The 18,891-nt window shown below is 35.9% G+C and overlaps 1 protein-coding gene and 1 long non-coding RNA gene across 2 annotated transcripts; both read right to left on the bottom strand.

Annotated features, from left to right (window-relative positions):
* Positions 1–12,165: 12,165 nt before the first annotated feature.
* LOC120251094 lies at positions 12,166–13,986 on the bottom strand. The gene has a single exon (XM_039259637.1). It carries the CDS (start codon positions 13,984–13,986, stop codon positions 12,166–12,168), a length of 1,821 nt encoding a protein of 606 aa, XP_039115571.1.
* Positions 13,987–14,061: 75 nt separating this feature from the next.
* LOC120282503 lies at positions 14,062–14,782 on the bottom strand. Its single transcript, XR_005542976.1, has 2 exons — positions 14,693–14,782; positions 14,062–14,519 (listed from the first exon to the last, which is right to left on the bottom strand). It is a non-coding gene; the product is annotated as an uncharacterized LOC120282503 (long non-coding RNA).
* Positions 14,783–18,891: the final 4,109 nt, after the last annotated feature.

Raw genomic sequence — 18,891 nt, 5'->3', positions numbered from 1 at the left:
AGACATCCTTATGGATGTTGTTGTTGCTGGATTGATGTCCCGGGCTTGGCGATGCTTGTCGACGCGCGCGACGCGGCACGCAGCAGCCGGATTCGACGATCTTCTAATGGTGGCTGTGACAACGAGCATCGTTGGAGATACACAACGTTGTCCCGATCTTGAGGATTGTGTCCATCTTTGATGCCGCGATCTCGTGCCCGATCTCACCGGTCGACGACTTTCGTCGAGAAAGTCGGCGACGCTTCTCAGCAGCGGCGAAGCATGTCTGATATCCTCACGCGTCGTATCCGTACTATCGTCAGCGGCCGGACTGCGATATGACGATCGGTGGCGAGATAGTGTTCTTTATTGTTTCATCGTCGGCCCGTGGTGGAGCGATGATTGTTCTCTCTTTTTCGCAAGTCTCTTGAATGTGGGCCGCCTTGGAATGACCTTCCGGATGATGTCGTCGTCGTCAATTCGACGCCTATCAGTTCAAATCCAAGTGCTTGAGTTTCTTTTCGAGGATGGCGCATGGTACGGTTGTGAACGTCCTTCCAGCGCCTCCGCACCTGACGACAATGCCGAGAAACTCGGTCCGTCAATATCTGCGCGCCTGCATAAGAGTTGCGGTGACATCTTTCGCCCAATGTCACCCGGTGGGTCCTGCGACGGTCGGAGGGGGCTGCCATGGTCGAGGGGCTCCCGTCGTCGTGGTGGTGAGGGTTGTTGATCCGCTGCGGGTAGGGGAGGGCTTCTCCTGCTCGAGGAATCGTGCGCGTGGTGGGCTGGAAGTAGGAGAACGGCGTCCAGCGCGCACGATAGAGGCTGCCCTCTCATCCTGCCTTCGAGCAAGTGGTTCCGGAGCAATGGCATCCATCCGTCGGTTGGCCCCAACAAATATTTCTTCTTCAGCATTCGCCGGAACCAGCTCAGGAAACTAACATATGTAAACCAAACAATTTCAGCGAGATCATTCATTTTAAACTATAAAAACTATATTTAAACAGAGTGTTTATATATTTAAACGTTATAGAATATAATTAAACGGAGAACAAAATATTTAAACCGGTATGAATAATAGTTAAACGGTAAATACTAAAGTTAAACGCTAAATAAAATGTTTAAACATTAAAGACTTATGTTAAACATTGTCCATGATTTATTACCTCTTTTCCATCGAGCGATGACAAGCTCGTTTCTACCGTCGCTTGCTTCCGTAAGTACTTTCACCGTAGACATCCTTGCGGATCTTGCCGAAAAGCGGATTCTTCCCGTTCCGGTCGACCAGTAAACCAGACGTTAAGCGCGACCGAGCAACCCTTTAATGTACCATGTGTGGATCTTCTTCCCGGCGCGATCTATCTTGCAGCTCGGGTGACGCTTGTGGAATATCCTCCATAAGCACGCGGCGTCGCTGCGCCCATGCGTGACGCTCCCATGGCCGGTAGATCATCGACGTAATCAGCGATCCAGTTCGGAGCGAAAGCATGATGTATTTGGGAAGAGGATCGTCCCCATGAGGTACACCATCGAGAGTTTGACAAAAAGTATCTTCTTCTCCCTCCGTCGAACAAGTTGCACCGAGTGCTCTTGATGGAGTCTCCGTGTGTCTCGTAGGTCTTTGATAGATACCGCCTTGAACGTCGACCTGGGTTTTCTTCTAGAAGACCAGCTGCGTCAGCCATCGCAGACGCAGACCAAGAACGAGGGCCAGCATCTTGAGGTCTGAAAACTCAGCAGCTTTCCCGATCCCGAATTTATTAGCGCGACCGTCGACTTTGCTACGAGAGAATCGAGAAGGGCCTCTCTTGGTATATGGCTTCAGCTCAGGTGAGCAGCGCAAACGGTGTCCTTCGAATAATCTCCCAGTGTCGAGGGGTCGTGTTAACTTTCAATTCAGCTAAGGTCTCACTGACCGGTGTCAAATAGCAACGTCCATTAACTAGGTTGACCGCCATAATCACAAGCCTGCACATGATAATAACAACATTCAACATGCGAGTGATTGACAAAAGTTTAAGCGGAAATATAAGGTTTTTAAGCGGTAAACTCTCGGTTATTAAGCAGAGATATAAAATGTTAAGCAGAGACCCATTTTCATAAAGCAGAGGCGAGAATACTTTAAAGCAGAGACAACAAATGTTAAAAGCAGTAACATCTCATTTCTTAGCGTCAACCCTCATTTGTAAAAGCTGCAACCATATCAAAGCGAAGCGGGAAATGTACATTATAAATATTACACAAATCATAACAATCGAAAAACTATTTCGATAGTGTATACATCGAAAATGGCAAAATAAAAACAAAACCCTAACTCGATAAATCTCCTGCAGACTAACAAAACCCCACTCGAGAAATCCCTCACGGATTTCAAATATCTTCCAACAAAAAGCGGAGCACAAAACAAAACCGAAAAATCTTTCTTTGAATGTAGCAGCGTTAACATAAAACCATACTCAATACATAGATTGCAGAAAGCTCGATGAAATGCCAACTAGTTCTTGTGGGGGACTTCTCCTTCGAGATACCCAGAGTGGAAAGGGAAAAAGTCGATGAAATGCCAATTCCGGAGGCTTAGCGTGAGAGACAACTTTGAGATGCCGAAATGGAAAAAGTCGAAGGCGTGAGTTGAGAAAAAGCAATTAGAGCTCCAATAAATTCGTCTCTCGGGGTTACCCTACGGGAAAACCGCCCCACTTCCTCTCAAATCGGCCAGAGATGGGCGCCACGACTCCCCATGCAAGGGCATTGGTCCCAAAAATTTGAAACTCACTCCGTTCACATCCGATTCTGGGGTTTGGGGTTTGAAAAACATAGACTTTAAAAAGGAGGGTTTTGGGATTGCAAAAACTAACGAGGTGTTTTTGGCGATTCTGCAAACTTAAAAAGGTTTTTAGCAATTTCACTATATTAACAATGCATAAAAAAGTCATATAAAAAAAACTAAACTTCAAAAATTCCATAAATTTTTGCCCCAAAAAAATAAAAATAGATGAAAAATGATATGGACAAATGTGAAAAAAAAGATAACAATAGAGACTATATATTAAATATTTTTTAACAGGCGGAACAATAATTTGTCTTACAACCTTGCAAGAAAACAGTCATCAATAATTTCATTAATAATATTAAACATTAATGGAATGGAATAATATCCCAGCAGAGTGGAGGTACCACTCACAATTGTATAAATTTTCAAAGGAACAAAATCATAACTAGCTCCCTCAACCCACAATTTCTTTTCTTATTTTCAAATACAACATTTACTGAAAAATGAGAAGAAACCATTAATGAGAGTTTATTCATAGATGTGATCACAAGAAAACAAAGTGTCAATATATGGATTATACAGAGTTATATATGTGAAAGAAAGAAACAACTTTAAAATATGCAAATCAAGATGATCCAAATAACATTATATATCATGTATTCACAATAGAAATAAAAAATAGTGAATTGGAGAGATAAAAATGTAACATTGCTCACCTTGAATATTTGCTCTGAAAGATGGAGAATGAAATAACGTATTGGAAAGATATCCAATAAATTTAATTATGACTTCTTTTCATTTAAACTTTTAAAAAATTTGGTATTTGCATAACATAATGTAGTAATTCTTTCTTATCACTTCAACATATATATATCACTAGTCTCTGCAAGGGGTATCTCTATATTTAATTATACTTATCAAACCTTCTTTTGAACACATACAAACCTTTAACTAAACACATTTGTCCATATACACATATTCACCGAAATTAACTTCCTTATTTACATTTTTGATTTGACTCTTAGCACAAAACTTCTATAAATATTTAACTAATTTTTTCTATTTTTAGCTTATGGACAAGACAATTTGGAAGTTAGCTTCTGATGATACCTTAGCTCTTGTGGATGGTTAATTGATGGTGGATTAGATTTTTTGGAGATTTTGGATGTGTTTAATTTCACCCAAAAGCCATACATTTATATATTTTATAAACCCTTCATGTTAGTCAATTTTATTTTTTTTTTATTTTTTGGGATTTAAGACTATAGACAGGATTTAGAACTATTTTTTCTAAAGGTATTCTTGAGTTTAGTTATATCAACAAAAATAAACAATAAAAATAGAAGGTTGATATATGTAGAAATTAACCTTGTTTTTACGTATGTGAGTCTTACAATATCTATTATTATTATTATTATTATTATTATTATTATTATTTACACAATTTTCTCAAACTTTCAATAGTTTTTTTTATTTTTATTTTTATTTTTTTAATCATGAATCAGTGTTACTTGGGCATAAATGGAAGAGTTAATTCTTTGAAAGCTATAATCTAATCCCATTTGAGAAGATTGTCTTTTTAAAAAAGTGTTTCACAGAAGTGGAGCAATTGATAAAATGGAGCACTTTTCTTTAGCTTTGTTTTATAAAAATTCAAGATTTATCATACTTGGGCCAATAATTAAATATTTTTAAGTTTCATATTCCTTATAATCAACTCATAAAAAAAAAAAGAATATATTGATAATGTGATTCAACATATCAAAGATATTCCACAAGTAAATGTTTTAGGTATTTCAAATTTTAGACTCATGTTACTAACTAATAATGTCCATATATGCAAAAGAAAATTTATGAGTACATTTAAAATTATATTATTCAATGAGCAACCAAATATAACTTTTTGTGGGGTATATATGCATTTTCTCAAATATTTTTATAAATATTAATTTTTGATGAAAGTATAAATTGGATTTTATATAATTTAGTAATATCATTTAAACTTCCAAGAACATATGCACAAAATTCTTCTTTTAACTATATTTTTTTATAACTTAAACATTTTCCCAACAGAACTTTTGTTAAATTTTATGCTTTGCAATATTTAAAGGCTCAATAGACAACTCAATTTATATATCTCCTAATGACAAAAGAAAAAAGTTTCAAGCTAATATCCAATCAAAGATCATTCATAAGGTATTAATGTTTTAATTTATCTTGAATAAATTATAATGAAAAACAATGCTTTAATTAAAAAACAAATTTGTACAATATCTAACAAATCAGAGAGAAAACTTTTCAAGTCATCACATTAAAAATCTATAAAAAAAAAATTAATGAGTAAGAAAAGACATGCAGCTTCACAATTTCATCCCAACAACTAAAAAATATGACAAGTTTAAACAATATTCAAGAAAATGCATCACAGTAAAAAACTAAACAACGTTAATAGTTTTTTATTACAGTCAATGGAAAAAGTTTGAAAGATTTTAAACTACCTGATAATTCATTTCAGAACATAAGTGATTGCAACTTGACTAAATGATTTCTTCAACTCATATAGCTTTTGGTAAGTTCCGGCCGACTTCGTCAATGGATTATTCCTTGCTCGTATCGGCATCTTTTTTAGCATCGGAGATGCAGCAAGTATGAACGACAAAAATGAAAACTCATTTTCAGTACCCAAAAAATCATCGAGCTTCACAGTGAGAAGTTGATCAAGGATAAATTTTGAATTCCTGCTCATGGCATGTTTCCAAATGTTTGGGCAATCTGTCTGCAATGACAATGTCTATAAAAAAAAATACACAGGTTAATAGAGTTGTGATTAACTTGGTATTCTTATAAGCAAGAAGATTTCATATACCCTTATTTCAAGAGATTGTATAGCTTTGGCCTTCTCCATGTAACAGAAGAGTGCATATTCACTTTTCAGGTCCCCGAACATTACACTAAAAGATAAATTCATCAAGTGATCGAATGTCGAAGTAGGGGTAAGACTTGTGCATAAATTTGCCACTATCTATGACAAAGAACAAAAAGAAACATGAGCCCAATGCCATGAAAATTTGCAAATAATAATGAAGTTATGCATCGGTATATATTCACCTCTAGGTTTTCAAAATCCTTCTCTATCTTTTTGTAAAAAGATCTGGCCACGCTACAACTTTTTTGACAACTAAGTAAATTGAAAGATGCATCATGAAGTAGAGGGGCAACCAAATGGACATGTTTGAAATTACTTATCTCCAAACATTGGAGGCTGTTTGACTGAATCTTGAGAGTATCAGGGCCATGCTTTATAGCCATCAACATCAACAACTCATTTAACTGAGTGCAATTCAGAATCAAGTTCTCGAGTTCATCCGGTGAAAACATTACATCATAAAGTTCAAGAGTCTTCAACTTGTCCAAGCCTTGGAAATTTTGAGGCACAATAAGCTCACCGTCACAAATTTTTATTTGCACAATAAACTGACCTACTAGCAAATTAGTTGGAAGATTAGCAGAGCCGGCAGTTAAGTTTATGTCTTTATCAATCGGATCATAATTTGCCAAAATGGAGAAGGAGGAAAACTCAGATATTGTTAATTTTTTCGCATCTTTTCCTTCTATATCAAGACTATTACCATTCTTCATCGATACCAGGTCTAGTTGTTGCAACTGAGAGCAACTAGAAACCAAATAATTTAAATCATCCTTTGAGATTGCGATTTCATGGAGTCTAAGGGTCTTTAACTTGCCAAGACCTTTAAAGTTACGCGGCAGGGTAATGACGCAATTGACCAGCCAAAGATGCCTCAAATTATGATAAGAAAAAAGACTAGAATGGACCTTGTACATGTTATCCAATGGTCCTGATAAAACAAGTCTAAAGTTTTGGACTTCCTTTCTTGATACCACAAGAATCCACCTATCAATGGTTTCAATTGATTCAAATTTTATCATAAGATGGAACTTAAGTATCGGACCGTCATGTAATAAGAGAAATCGATCAACAAAATCAGGAAACATATCATAAACATACTGATAAGATGCAAAGTCCTTATCATCGAAAACCAAATTCTGCAATGAAGCCCATTCATATCTCCACTTGGTGGACAAAATGCTAGTCCTTACAGCATCTTTTATGGGCAAACACTCAAGAATTTTTTTTTTGATTTCAGATGGAAGATTGCTAATTCTATCTGAACTTTTAGTAGCCATTTTTTATGTCTTTAAAATGATCGTAATTTCAAATATCTTTCCACGCCTCTTGATCACCTGCAACTATTACAAAAAAAAAGAAATTTCTTAAACACAAATCCAATTCCAATCTGAAATTCTTGATAATTTATCCATTCATCTTGCAATGACAAAATACATGAAAAAAAATAACACAACCAAACAGAAATCAAAACTTCAATTCTTCTTAGTTATATATGTGTGCCCTATATATTGCCCTAGATGATGAAAGCAATTACAAATCACTGGTGAAAAAAGTTGTGAAATCTTAATAAAAAATGAAAATTTTCCTCAAAATCAAGAATAAACAAATAGTTTTATGGATCATAGTCTAGAAAAATAACACTAATTAATCAACAAAATTAATTTTATTTTTGTGAACTCTACCCATTATAATATATGTTTCCAGTTTCCCAAAAATCATATCATGATTCCAAAATAAAAATAATAAAATTCCGAAGAGAAAAATAGAGCAACCTGATCATCAAGAGTTACGGCTAGAATCTAAGATCGACTTCAAGATGAGGGAGAAGGAATGGTGACTGCAGTGGGATTTGGGAATTCAGTCACTGATGGATGGTATTTAAAGGATCTTTTTCATCTAAACCCCTAAAAAAATTTATAATTTATAATAATTATTATTTCTAAGTTATTTAAAACTTATTTTCTTATTGTATTTTCAAAATATTAATAGGGTTACATATCTGTAAAGATATATTTTTTAAAACAAAGATTGCATTAAAATAGATAATGAGAAATAAAAAAAAAAGATTCAAAAACTATATTTTTACAACTTTCTTAAGTATTGTGATGTTAACTATATTTTTACCTAATATAAACCACCCAAATTCAAAATTCATGTTAACATTATAATGGTCATATATATAAGAAACTTTACTCCAACCATCCACAAATTAAAATGAAATAAATTTAAATTATAAAGCTATTTATAAAAATGTTTATTCTTTTCTCTTTATGAGAAAAAAATATATTATATCTCCTTGAAAAACCACGTTTTGATTCTGCAAGATTAATTAACACAACATTACTAGTTCTATTTATTATCTTTTAAAAAATACTTAAGTGGTAAAATTTAGATGTCAAAACTTAGTTTTCTTGACTATTTATGAATTTTTGTTTTTATTTTGATTTCTTTGTTTTTTTTTGTCTTATTCACGTTCCTACTAGTGTTTTAAAATATATTTTCATATAACCTACAAGAGTGATTTACATCAATGTTACAAATAAAATATATACAATTATAATGCAACCAATAAAAAAATATATAAAAAAAACTTTAACTCAAGGTTAACATATTAAAAGCATTTTTCTGAAAGAAGTGCACATGCAAATATAAAAATTTCAAGGAGGTAATGAAAACATATAATAAATTTTTTATTAATTCTCTTATAATTTAATATTAATTACATCATTTTTATTGACCCAAAAAATAGAAAAAAAAAAAGTTCCATCTTCAAATTCAAAGGGGTTTTAATCTCAAACATCTAGATATTCAATATCTAAACCATTCGATTCTAAATAGGCTGCCAATGATTACACGGTCTATTGGTATACGGGTCGCCGATAGGACTCTTGCCGAGTGGTGAGAATTCAATTCTCGGTTGAGGGCACATTGCAGTGGTTGTGTGCGGATGGTCCCAGTGCCCATGTGTGTACGGACCCCGCTCCCACCTGCTCCACCGAAGCTTGTGCATGCCCTGACGATTCTAGCGGGTCCCCCGCTCCTCTTATCAAAAATCTAAATAGGCTGCCATAAGTATTAAAACATCACAAATTTTTATTTATTAGATTGGATCCATTAATTTCCTGGAAAAGGATTTTCTAAAATGACCAATAATCTCAACCATAAATGATTTAAATTTTTTTGGACAAGTTCTTAAACTTCAGTGTAATGATCTTCTAATCAAGAAACAAATCCTATAACAGCAACACCGTCTAAGAGCCGATTTAGCTCAATTCATTGCAAAGAAAAAGCATCCAAACAAAGATCAAATCAAGTTCGGGCAAACAACAAGTTAACCCCGCCCATTCAACTAGAAAAATTGATAGAGTTCCTCTCTAATCTGGATTATTAATGACAAGGTATCAAGAAACAAGAAATTATAGAACAATAACCGAACTCCGACGAGATCGCCGGCCTCTTCCCTCCTCGACGAGTCGGGCCTCTTCCTTTCCTATTTCTTTGATGATGCCCCCTGGTTCCTCACCTTCCCCTTTTATCTTTCTCCAGATCCGTGAAGACGAAATCCTTCCGAATGCATCCCTGTTCCCTCTTTCCTCTATTTTTTTCCTGGGCTTCTTCTCCACTGTTGATACCTCTTCCACCGCTTCTATCCCATCGTCCACGTGTCCTGAATTAACCAGCTCACCTTCTTGATCACGTGTCCGAAAGAACTGCGGGGTAAGTTGAATCTGAGAAGATATTGGCTGGATCCGATAAGGATACATAACATTGCCCCCGTCTTCAAGAGTGACCTTGTCCTCAAGGTCCAATTGTGGATATTGACTGTGAAGGAGAGCAATGTCTTCCCAAGAATTCTCTGACATTGGTAGCTCGCCCCATTTCACAAGGACCTGACGAATGTGCTTATTGTTTCTAATGATTGTGCGCTGCTGCAGAATCAATTCAGGCTGAATAATAGGTCCTGATTCCATAGTAACTGGTGGCAAAGGAGCAGCTTCAGTAGCCATACTAGATATAAATTTCTTCAGCAGTGAGATATGAAAAACCGGGTGGATGCGTGAACCTTCAGGCATTTCCAATTTATATGCAACTGAACCAATACGATGCAATACTTTGAAGGGACCAAAGTACTTCATGCACAGTTTATGATTCTTACGCAAGAATACAGAATGTTGCCTATATGGTTGAAGCTTCACCAATACCAAATCCCCTACAGAAAACTGAATTTCTGACCTTTTCTTATCAGCAAACCTTTTCATTCTGGCTTGAGCCTTATGCAAATTTTGCTTTAACTGTTGTAGAACTCGATCCCGCTTGGTTAGCAACTCAATTACTGAAGGAGGGTCCATGGCATCCTGTTGATAAACAATGAGTCCCGGTGGATCACGACCATACACCACCTTAAATGGTGTCATCCCAATACTAGTATGAAAAGAAGTGTTATAGGACAATTCAGCCCATGGCAAGAGCTCAGTCCAAGATTTTGGATTATCTGATACAAAGCAATGCAAATAATGCTCAATGCATTTATTAAGACTTTCAGTTTGTCCATCAGTTTCTGGATGATAGGCTGTGGACATTGATAAAGTGGTGCCCATCCGACGGAATAAATGATTCCAAAATTTGCTGGTAAATGCTTTGTCACGGTCACTGATAATCGTCTTGGGGATTCCGTGAAGTTTGGCAACATGGTGTATAAATGTCTCGGCGACCAATTGACTAGTAAATTCACACTTCAATGGAAGGAAATGGCCATATTTGGATAATCTGTCCACTATGACATAAATCACCGAACATCCTTTGGATATAGGCAACCCCGTGATAAAATCCATTGATATATCCTCCCAAATGTTCTGAGGAATTGATAATGGTTGTAATAAGCCTCCGGGGTGGGTAGTAACAGATTTAGCTCGCTGACAAATAGAACATGCCTGAACAAAAGTTTTGACATCCTGTCGCATGCCTGGCCAATAAAACTGCAACGCCAGTCGAGCATAAGTCCTCAGTTGACCTGCATGTCCCCCCAACTGAGTAGAATGAAATTCCTGTAGCAACTGGGTTTTTAATTCAGCATTGTTTGGAATCACAATGCGATTGTGCCACCATAAAAAATTCTTCTGCCAAGTATAATCAGGATGCTTAAATTCAGAAGATTGAAATTTGTGTATAATGTTGGCCAATTGAGAGTCCTGAAGTTGCAGTAATTGAATCTGATCCAAAATAGAACTCTGTGAACTAGAATAATTCATCAAAAAGCACCTTGACAAGGCATCTGCTGCCAAATTGTCTGAACCTGGCTTGTATTCAATAGTAAAGTCAAAACCCAACAGGCGAGGAAGCCACTTCTGTTGTTCAGGGGTCTGAATTACCTGTGTGCCCAGTTGCTTAAGTGCTTGATGATCAGTCTTGATCACAAATTTGTGACCAATCAAGTAATGACGAAACTTGGCTACAGCTTCTGTAAGAGCAAACAATTCTCTAGTGTAGGCTGATTGCGCTTGCATCCGAGGAGACATCTTCTTAGAAAAAAATGCTATTGGATGTTTGTTCTGGCTTAACACTGCCCCAATACCTGACCCCGAAGCATCAGTCTCAATAGTGAATGGTTGGGAGAAATCTGGAAGTGCCAACACCGGTGCTGAAGTAATTGCTGATTTTAAAGATTGAAATGCTTCAGTTGCTGCAGAAGTCCATAGAAAGCTGTCTTTCTTTAAGAGATCAGTGAGAGGCCGGGCAATGGTAGCATAATTGGAAATAAATCTGCGGTAATAACCACTGAGACCCAGGAATCCCCTGAGTTGTTTCAAAGTAGATGGAATCTCCCATTGAAGTATAGCCTGTATCTTAGAAGTATCCATCTCTACTCCATGCTTTGAGACCACATGCCCCAAATACTCAATTTTCTGGACACCAAAACTGCATTTCGAAAATTTAGCAAAAAGTTTGTGATGAGATAAAGTCTCCAACACCTGCTGTAAATGACTCATGTGATCTGTCCAATTGCAACTGTAAACCAATATGTCATCAAAAAATACTAAGACATATTTTCTCAAAGCTGGTCCAAAAACATCATTCATCAATGCTTGAAAAGTGGCCGGAGCATTCGAAAGCCCAAAGGGCATGACCAGCCACTGAAAGTGACCATGGTGAGTCCGAAAGGCGGTTTTGTATTTATCTTCCCGATCAAGTAAAAATCGATGATACCCGGACCAGTAAATCTAATTTAGAAAAAAATACTGAAGCACCATATAATTCATCAAAGATTTCATCCACTGTAGGAATTGGAAAAGAATCTTTTGATGATAATAGCATTTAAAGCCCGATAATCGAGTACAAAAACCTCCATGTGCCATCCTTTTTTTCTTTACTAACGATGCAGGGTGATGAGAATGGACTTTGGTCGTGTTCAATAATTCCATCTTGCAAAGATCCGAGCAACCATTAATTCAATCTGCTTTTTTGATCGTGTGGATAACGGTATGGTCTAACCTTCACGGTGCGAGCCGAGAAACAAAGGAATCTTATGATTGTAATTCCGATATGGAGGCAAACCACAAGGAATCTGAAAAACATCTTGATATTGCAATAACAAGTTCTGTAATTGAACTGGCATGTCTGCAGAAAATTGCAAAGTGGATGTCATCGTATTACTTACTGCAGATGAAGCTGAAGATTGAGCTGTAGCAGAATCAAGTTGTGGTGCTCTAGTCAATGTGAAACACGCTGCAATGGATTTAGTAGAATACAATCGTGACAATTGATGGACGGACGATTTGTGAGGCTTGAAGTATGTATCACCCTTCAGTGTAATGAATTCATCATTGAGGTAGAATTGTAATGTCATAGCATTATAATCGACAATATGGGGTCCAAGAGTGGCTAACCAAGACGTACCAATGATAATATCAGCTCCAACAATAGGCAGTAAAAATACTGAAAGATGTATGATATGATTTTGTACCCTAAGTGGAAGATTCTCCACTACTCCTTCCACTTGAAGAAAACTGCCATTGCCCACAAACACTTTAAAAGCTTCAGTTGGCAACACCGGAAGTTGTAAGAATTTTGCTACACGGGGTTGGATGAAATTATCATCACTACCCCCGTCTAATAGGATCTGTATCGAATAGCCATTAATATAACCCGTAAACCGTAAGGTACCCGACACCATCCGACGGTTCATGGCATGCAAAGAAAGACTCTGAAACTCTTGTTCTAGTGTGTTTGCCACCACTAAGTCATCTTCGAATTGCAATTCCTCAGGCACTTGAATATCATCATCCCATTGTAAGACTAGTAGGCGCCGATTGGCACACTTATGCTGAGGAGTAAAAATTTCATCACAATTATAGCACAGCCCTTTGGCTCTACGCAATTGCATCTCATTATAGGACATCTTTCGAAATGGAGGTGAAGCCGTTGAAGTACTAGCAGCAACTGGTGGCTTGGGCAAAGCTCCAGGAGGAGCTGGTAATGCTAATGGAGTTGGATTCCCAGTAAGTTGTGGTACTGGCTTCTTAACAGAAGCAGAATAATTTGGATAAAACCCATGTTTGATCTTACGGCCTTTGTCTCCAATAGCATGTTTCTCCTCAAATAATTTGGCCAGTGAAAAAGCTTTGGTAATGGAATCAGGTTGCCAGGGAATTACCTCACACTGTAACTCTGTCTGCAATCCACTTAGGAAACAATCTAGCATAGCATCATTAGAAAGACCCTCTACACGGTTAGCCAAAGCAGTAAATGTGTCATAATATTCGGCAACTGTACCCTCCTGCATTAATTTGAAAAGAGAAGATCTAGGGCAAGCAAACAAAGAAGGACCATAAGTGCTTTCAATTGCTTTAGCTAGAACACTCCATGAAGTGATTGTGCCAGACTTCTGTAACATCTGAAACCATGGAACAACAGGGCCGTCAAAGTGAATGGAAGCCATTTTCAGCCTATAAGCATCAGAGACATCATAATAATCAAAAAATTGTTCGGCCTGGTAAATCCACTGCAGAGCATTACTACCATTAAACCTTGGAAAATCCATCTTAACAGATCGCATATGTGCTGTTGGAACCAACTGATGATCTGATCCAGAAGGAAATTCAGTAGGAATATGTGTAGACTGAGATGATGAAGGTTGAAATGCCTGAATCTGTAGAGCTTCCATACATCGTGCAATCGATGCTAGTGATTGTTCAATCAAAGAAATCCTTTCCTCCTTTGCACGATCCTTTTCCTCCTTTTGATCCAAGACTGCTAAGACGGTCTCCATCTTCGCTGATAGCTCTTTCATACGGGTGTTCTCTGCCATTGCACAAGAGTTCGAGAACGAAAGCACCAAATGTAATGATCTTCTAATCAAGAAACAAATCCTATAACAGCAACACCGTCTAAGAGCCGATTTAGCTCAATTCATTGCAAAGAAAAGCATCCAAACAAAGATCAAATCAAGTTCTGGGCAAACAACAAGTTAACCTGCCCATTCAACTAGAAAATTGATAGAGTTCCTCTCTAATCTGGATTATTAACAGCAAGGTATCAAGAAACAAGAAATTATAGAACAATAACCAGAACTCCGACGAGATCGCCGGCCTCTTCCCTCCTCGACGAGTCGGGCCTCTTCCTTTCCTATTTCTTTGATGATGCCCCTGGTTCCTCACCTTCCCCTTTTATCTTTCTCCAGTCCGTGAAGACGAAATCCTTCCAGAATGCATCCTGTTCCCTCTTTCCTCTATTTTTCCTGGGCTTCTTCTCCACCGTTGATACCTCTTCCACCGCTTCTATCCCATCGTCCACGTGTCCTGAATTAACCAACTCACCTTCTTCAGTCACGTGTCCAGCAACCTGCGGGGTAAGTTGAATCTGAGAAGATATTGGCTGGATCCGATAAGGATACATAACATTCAGCAACTTATTAGAGATTTCAATACTACCCTTTTTATCAAGTATTTTCAATTCTGTAAGCAATGGTGCAATACTGAGTATGAAATCCAAAATTGAAAGTTCAGTATCATAACCTGGAATGCTGTCAAACTTCAACACAAGAAGGTTATCAAATCTAAATTCCAAACGTGCACTTCGGATAATCCCAAATGTTTGTAGAAGAGCGTTCTTCCAATGAATATGCCTATAAAGAAAATACATGGATTAAGAAATTTGAGGTTAGTCAAATGGCCTGAATGCAAGAGTGACAATTTCATGTACCTTTAATTTCATGTTCTAGTGCAACATTAGCTTTTCCAAATACACAGAAATTTAAGCTGTAAAAAAGGATTCAACAAGTGATTGAATTTATAAGGAATGTAACTTTTGTAAGTAAGTTTTCCAATACCTATGAGAAATGAAAAGAAAAAAAAATAACGCACATGAGTTCAATGGCATACAGAAATGAATTTGCCAAAATAATTTTGCAAGTTCACCTTCAGAAGTCGATTATTTTTCTCTCGAATTCATGACGGTCAATATGTTGATGGATGCATCATTAAGTAGAGGAGTTACCAAATGAAGATGATTGACAATATTCATGATCCTTAAAACATCGAAGAGTTTTTGAGTGAATACTGAAACCAGTGTAATCTCACAATAAACATATTTCTATGTCCTTTAACGGACAACTGCTTGAAATCGAATTCTAAGTCCTGTTATCCAGCTTCTCAAAATCAAATTCTTGTATTCATCCAGCAAAAGCAATGCATCAGCAAGGTGAAGGCTCTGCAACTTTTTAGAGCCTCAGAAATTTTGAGGTAGTGTAAGCTCACTGTCATAAAGTTTCAGATGCACCAAATCATGGCATGAAAACAAGTTAGCAAAAAAATTATATGCGTCGGTGATCTTAAGTTTATGCTTGCATCCAGTGGATGAAAATTTGTCGAAAAGAACTCAAATAACCCAAAGGTAGTCTATTTTTATTGTTTTGTCCCTTTGCTATCAAGACATGCAGAATCACACAGATATATCGCTGTCTGTTTCTGTAACTGAGTGATCAGAAACTTTAAATCAGCATAAGATCATTTTATGATGTTATTGAGTACAAGTGCCTTCAACTTATTGAAAACCTTTAAAGTTTTGTGGCGAAGTACAAAATTGCAGAGCTGAAGATGCCTCTGTTCAAGAACCCATATTTTTACAAGCACATCATAAGAAATTAACAGATGTGCAAGGGGGAGGCATCAATTAGCAGACATGGTAAAAAAAAAAAAATGAGTAATTTGTAAATGAAATTTAATCCATACAGGCAGGACACAGAAATCTTCAACCAGAAAATAGTTCACCCTGCGGCAAAGTACAAAGAATTGAGGAAAATAAAATAAAGATTGTATTTGAAGTTATTTTGATGATGCATCATAAATATCTAAATCTCTCACTAACACTAGCTTTGAAATAGTAGTGACAAATCGAAGTCAACCAAACTTTTTCCCTGGTAATTATCTCAGAAGCGGGTCGTTAACAGGAAAACTTATATATGAATTAAACAAGAGCGTAATATACTCAACTGATTTGCAGGAACCATTATAAAAAAAGACCCAATAAGACTATTTCAATGAAGCAATTTAAAAATGACTGAATAATCAGAGAAAGATTTCAATGTGAATATTTTTTAGTAGAGTGGATAACACCACTGCTTATACATGCTTTTAATCAAACTAATTATCATACACAGAACCAATATAATCCAATTTTCTTGAAAATATAACACTTGTGATGAGTTAGAGCACTAAATAGCAGAAGAAGTTCTCGAAAAAGCCTATATTCATATGGTATTGCATATGAACACACACTCATGTTATATTTAATGTAAGCTGAGAATTACTAGTCAACCTTAAGCCCATCACAAACTGCAATATCAGTGACCAGCTAGCAATTTTATGACCAGTTTCATTTGTGATGCAACTAAAAGAAAATTGCTAGGCTCATTTGTAAGCTCATTTGTAATCAGCCTAGCAATTTACTTTAAAGCAAACATCATTTATTTAGATGCTGATGTGATGCAACTAAATTTATCCAAACTCTTATAACCAGTCTCTCAATTCAATTCTTGTTGTACACACAACGAAACCAATTTCTTACAAGTTACAACCCTCAATGCACCAACAAGTTCACAAAACAAATTAATACCCTGAACAAATTGACAGACTAGACTGTTTCAGTTTTACAACGACATTGCAAACCAAACCTTAAACAGTTATTGCTTCCATTTTTCAATCAGAATCAATTCAGTAAAGAAACAATAAGATCAAAACCCACAAATTCACAGACAACAGCATCAAAACTCACATTTTTCTCATTTCCAAAATTGACAATTGCTGAAGACACTACCAAACATTGTGCTCAAAACCACACATCAACTAAAAGTGACAAAGTCATCAATTCCCACCAATTCAAATGTGATTCACACTACTTTAATCAACATAAACATCAAAACTAAAAACCAAAAAAAGATCCATCTTTCAGCTCAGAAACAATGTCTCAACTCAATAAAAAACAGAAAGAATGCAAGTAGGGTTTGGATCTTATCCTTCTCCAGCGAATCAGCTACTCGAGATGATGAAAAAGGGGAAGAAGAGATCAAAAGTAGTGATAAATCCGGGAAAGCATGCCACAAGGTTCGCAGTCTGATGTCCCGCGGAGGAGCATAACCTTCTTTTGTCCTTTAACAACGGATATTTTTGACCCACATTAGTAACGAAGCCGGATTGTCTCAGCCCATTTTGTGGGCCGAATTTTGCGGTGTGAGTTAAGATTTTCAGATTTTATTAAAATATTTTAATAATACTTAAAAAAAAAACCATAATATTCATAGCCCAATCGCATTGGCCTCCGTCTCACTACAAAAAAACATCAGTGTGAACTGTGAAGATTTAAGAGCCCTGAGTTTAAATCCCGTTAGATACAGTGGTGGTAATGAATCCCTAATTGTGAGTCCATGTTTACAATTTAAATTCTATGTCATCAAATGAGAGGGGACAGGCTAGATTGACAAATTCCTTGTTCATGCACATGCTATAACTGTATATACACTTGTATGTTATGGTAAAATCTATATATTTGAGTGGGCCCTCTAAATGACCCGTGGAACATTAGAAAGATTAAATCCACAAAATATACTTTATTAAATGGGTTAGAAATCTAAATAACAACCCGAACTTGAATTAAAACCTTACTAAATACAAAGTGTGTGATTAATTAACTTGTATTTATGATTTGATTAATATAAAAATAAATTATATATAGTTAGTTTTGCAATTAAAGAGCTATATAATAGAACACAAAGGATAATAAAAATTATTAAAAAAAATTAATTATAGCAATATGAATTGTAATGAAGGGCACTTAAAGTGTTGAAGGTGTTTAGTTTTCTTGAATGCTTTGTCACATCGTAGTTCAAGAACTTACTAGAAGTTTGATTAAGAGTTCAGTTCTATCTTGTTTTTATTACTGGTTTGGAAAATGAAGCAAACATACATATAAAGCAGTAATTATTAAAGCTTCTTATTGCCAATCAAAATATTTCCCGGAAAAAAGTTTAAAAATTAATTAAAATTGAAAAAAAAAGTTCTAATTCAATGCATCTTGAAATATCTAAAAATTGTATGCTAAAACCACCAGGCTCAAGTGGCTAGCAATACTAAACTAAATACCTTAGGAAAAATTGTATGCGCCACTAGAGACTAGTCCCATTGTCAATTTATATATATATATATATATATATATATATATATAAATAAATGAAACAATTGTCTGTGGGCAAATATGGAAAAATTCAAAATTTGTCACTTCATAATTTAGGATTGGTGAGCTACTTGCTTTCTATTCACCACTGGTGAGTTGCATTTGGCCCCTTATGATACTTGTCCGATTGTTTTTTTTTTCTTATTATTATGATTTTTTATATCCTCCAGTTTATAACTTCTGATAAAATTATAATTTATCAATATTTATAATAATCATAATAATATATCCTTTTATATATATATATATATATATGAAAGAAAACCAAAAGCAAAATACAATTAAACATAACATTGCAATAGGAAGTAATGATCACCCCCAAAGCCAAATATATGGAAAAACAATTAATAATGCATAAAAAAATATTAAAAGAAAAATCTAGACTTTAATATTCCTTGCATTTTGCAATAAAATAGGAATAAATTTGTTTTGCCTTTTTTTTAATAGGCAAAAGTGAAGAAGATAACCATAGAGACTACATGTTAAA

Source organism: Dioscorea cayenensis, chromosome 3, assembly GCF_009730915.1.
Source record: "Dioscorea cayenensis subsp. rotundata cultivar TDr96_F1 chromosome 3, TDr96_F1_v2_PseudoChromosome.rev07_lg8_w22 25.fasta, whole genome shotgun sequence".
In the NCBI taxonomy this organism is placed as follows: domain Eukaryota; kingdom Viridiplantae; phylum Streptophyta; class Magnoliopsida; order Dioscoreales; family Dioscoreaceae; genus Dioscorea; species Dioscorea cayenensis.
The sequence above is the reverse complement of the archived record's forward strand: the minus strand, read 5'-3'. Positions and strand labels throughout refer to the sequence as shown.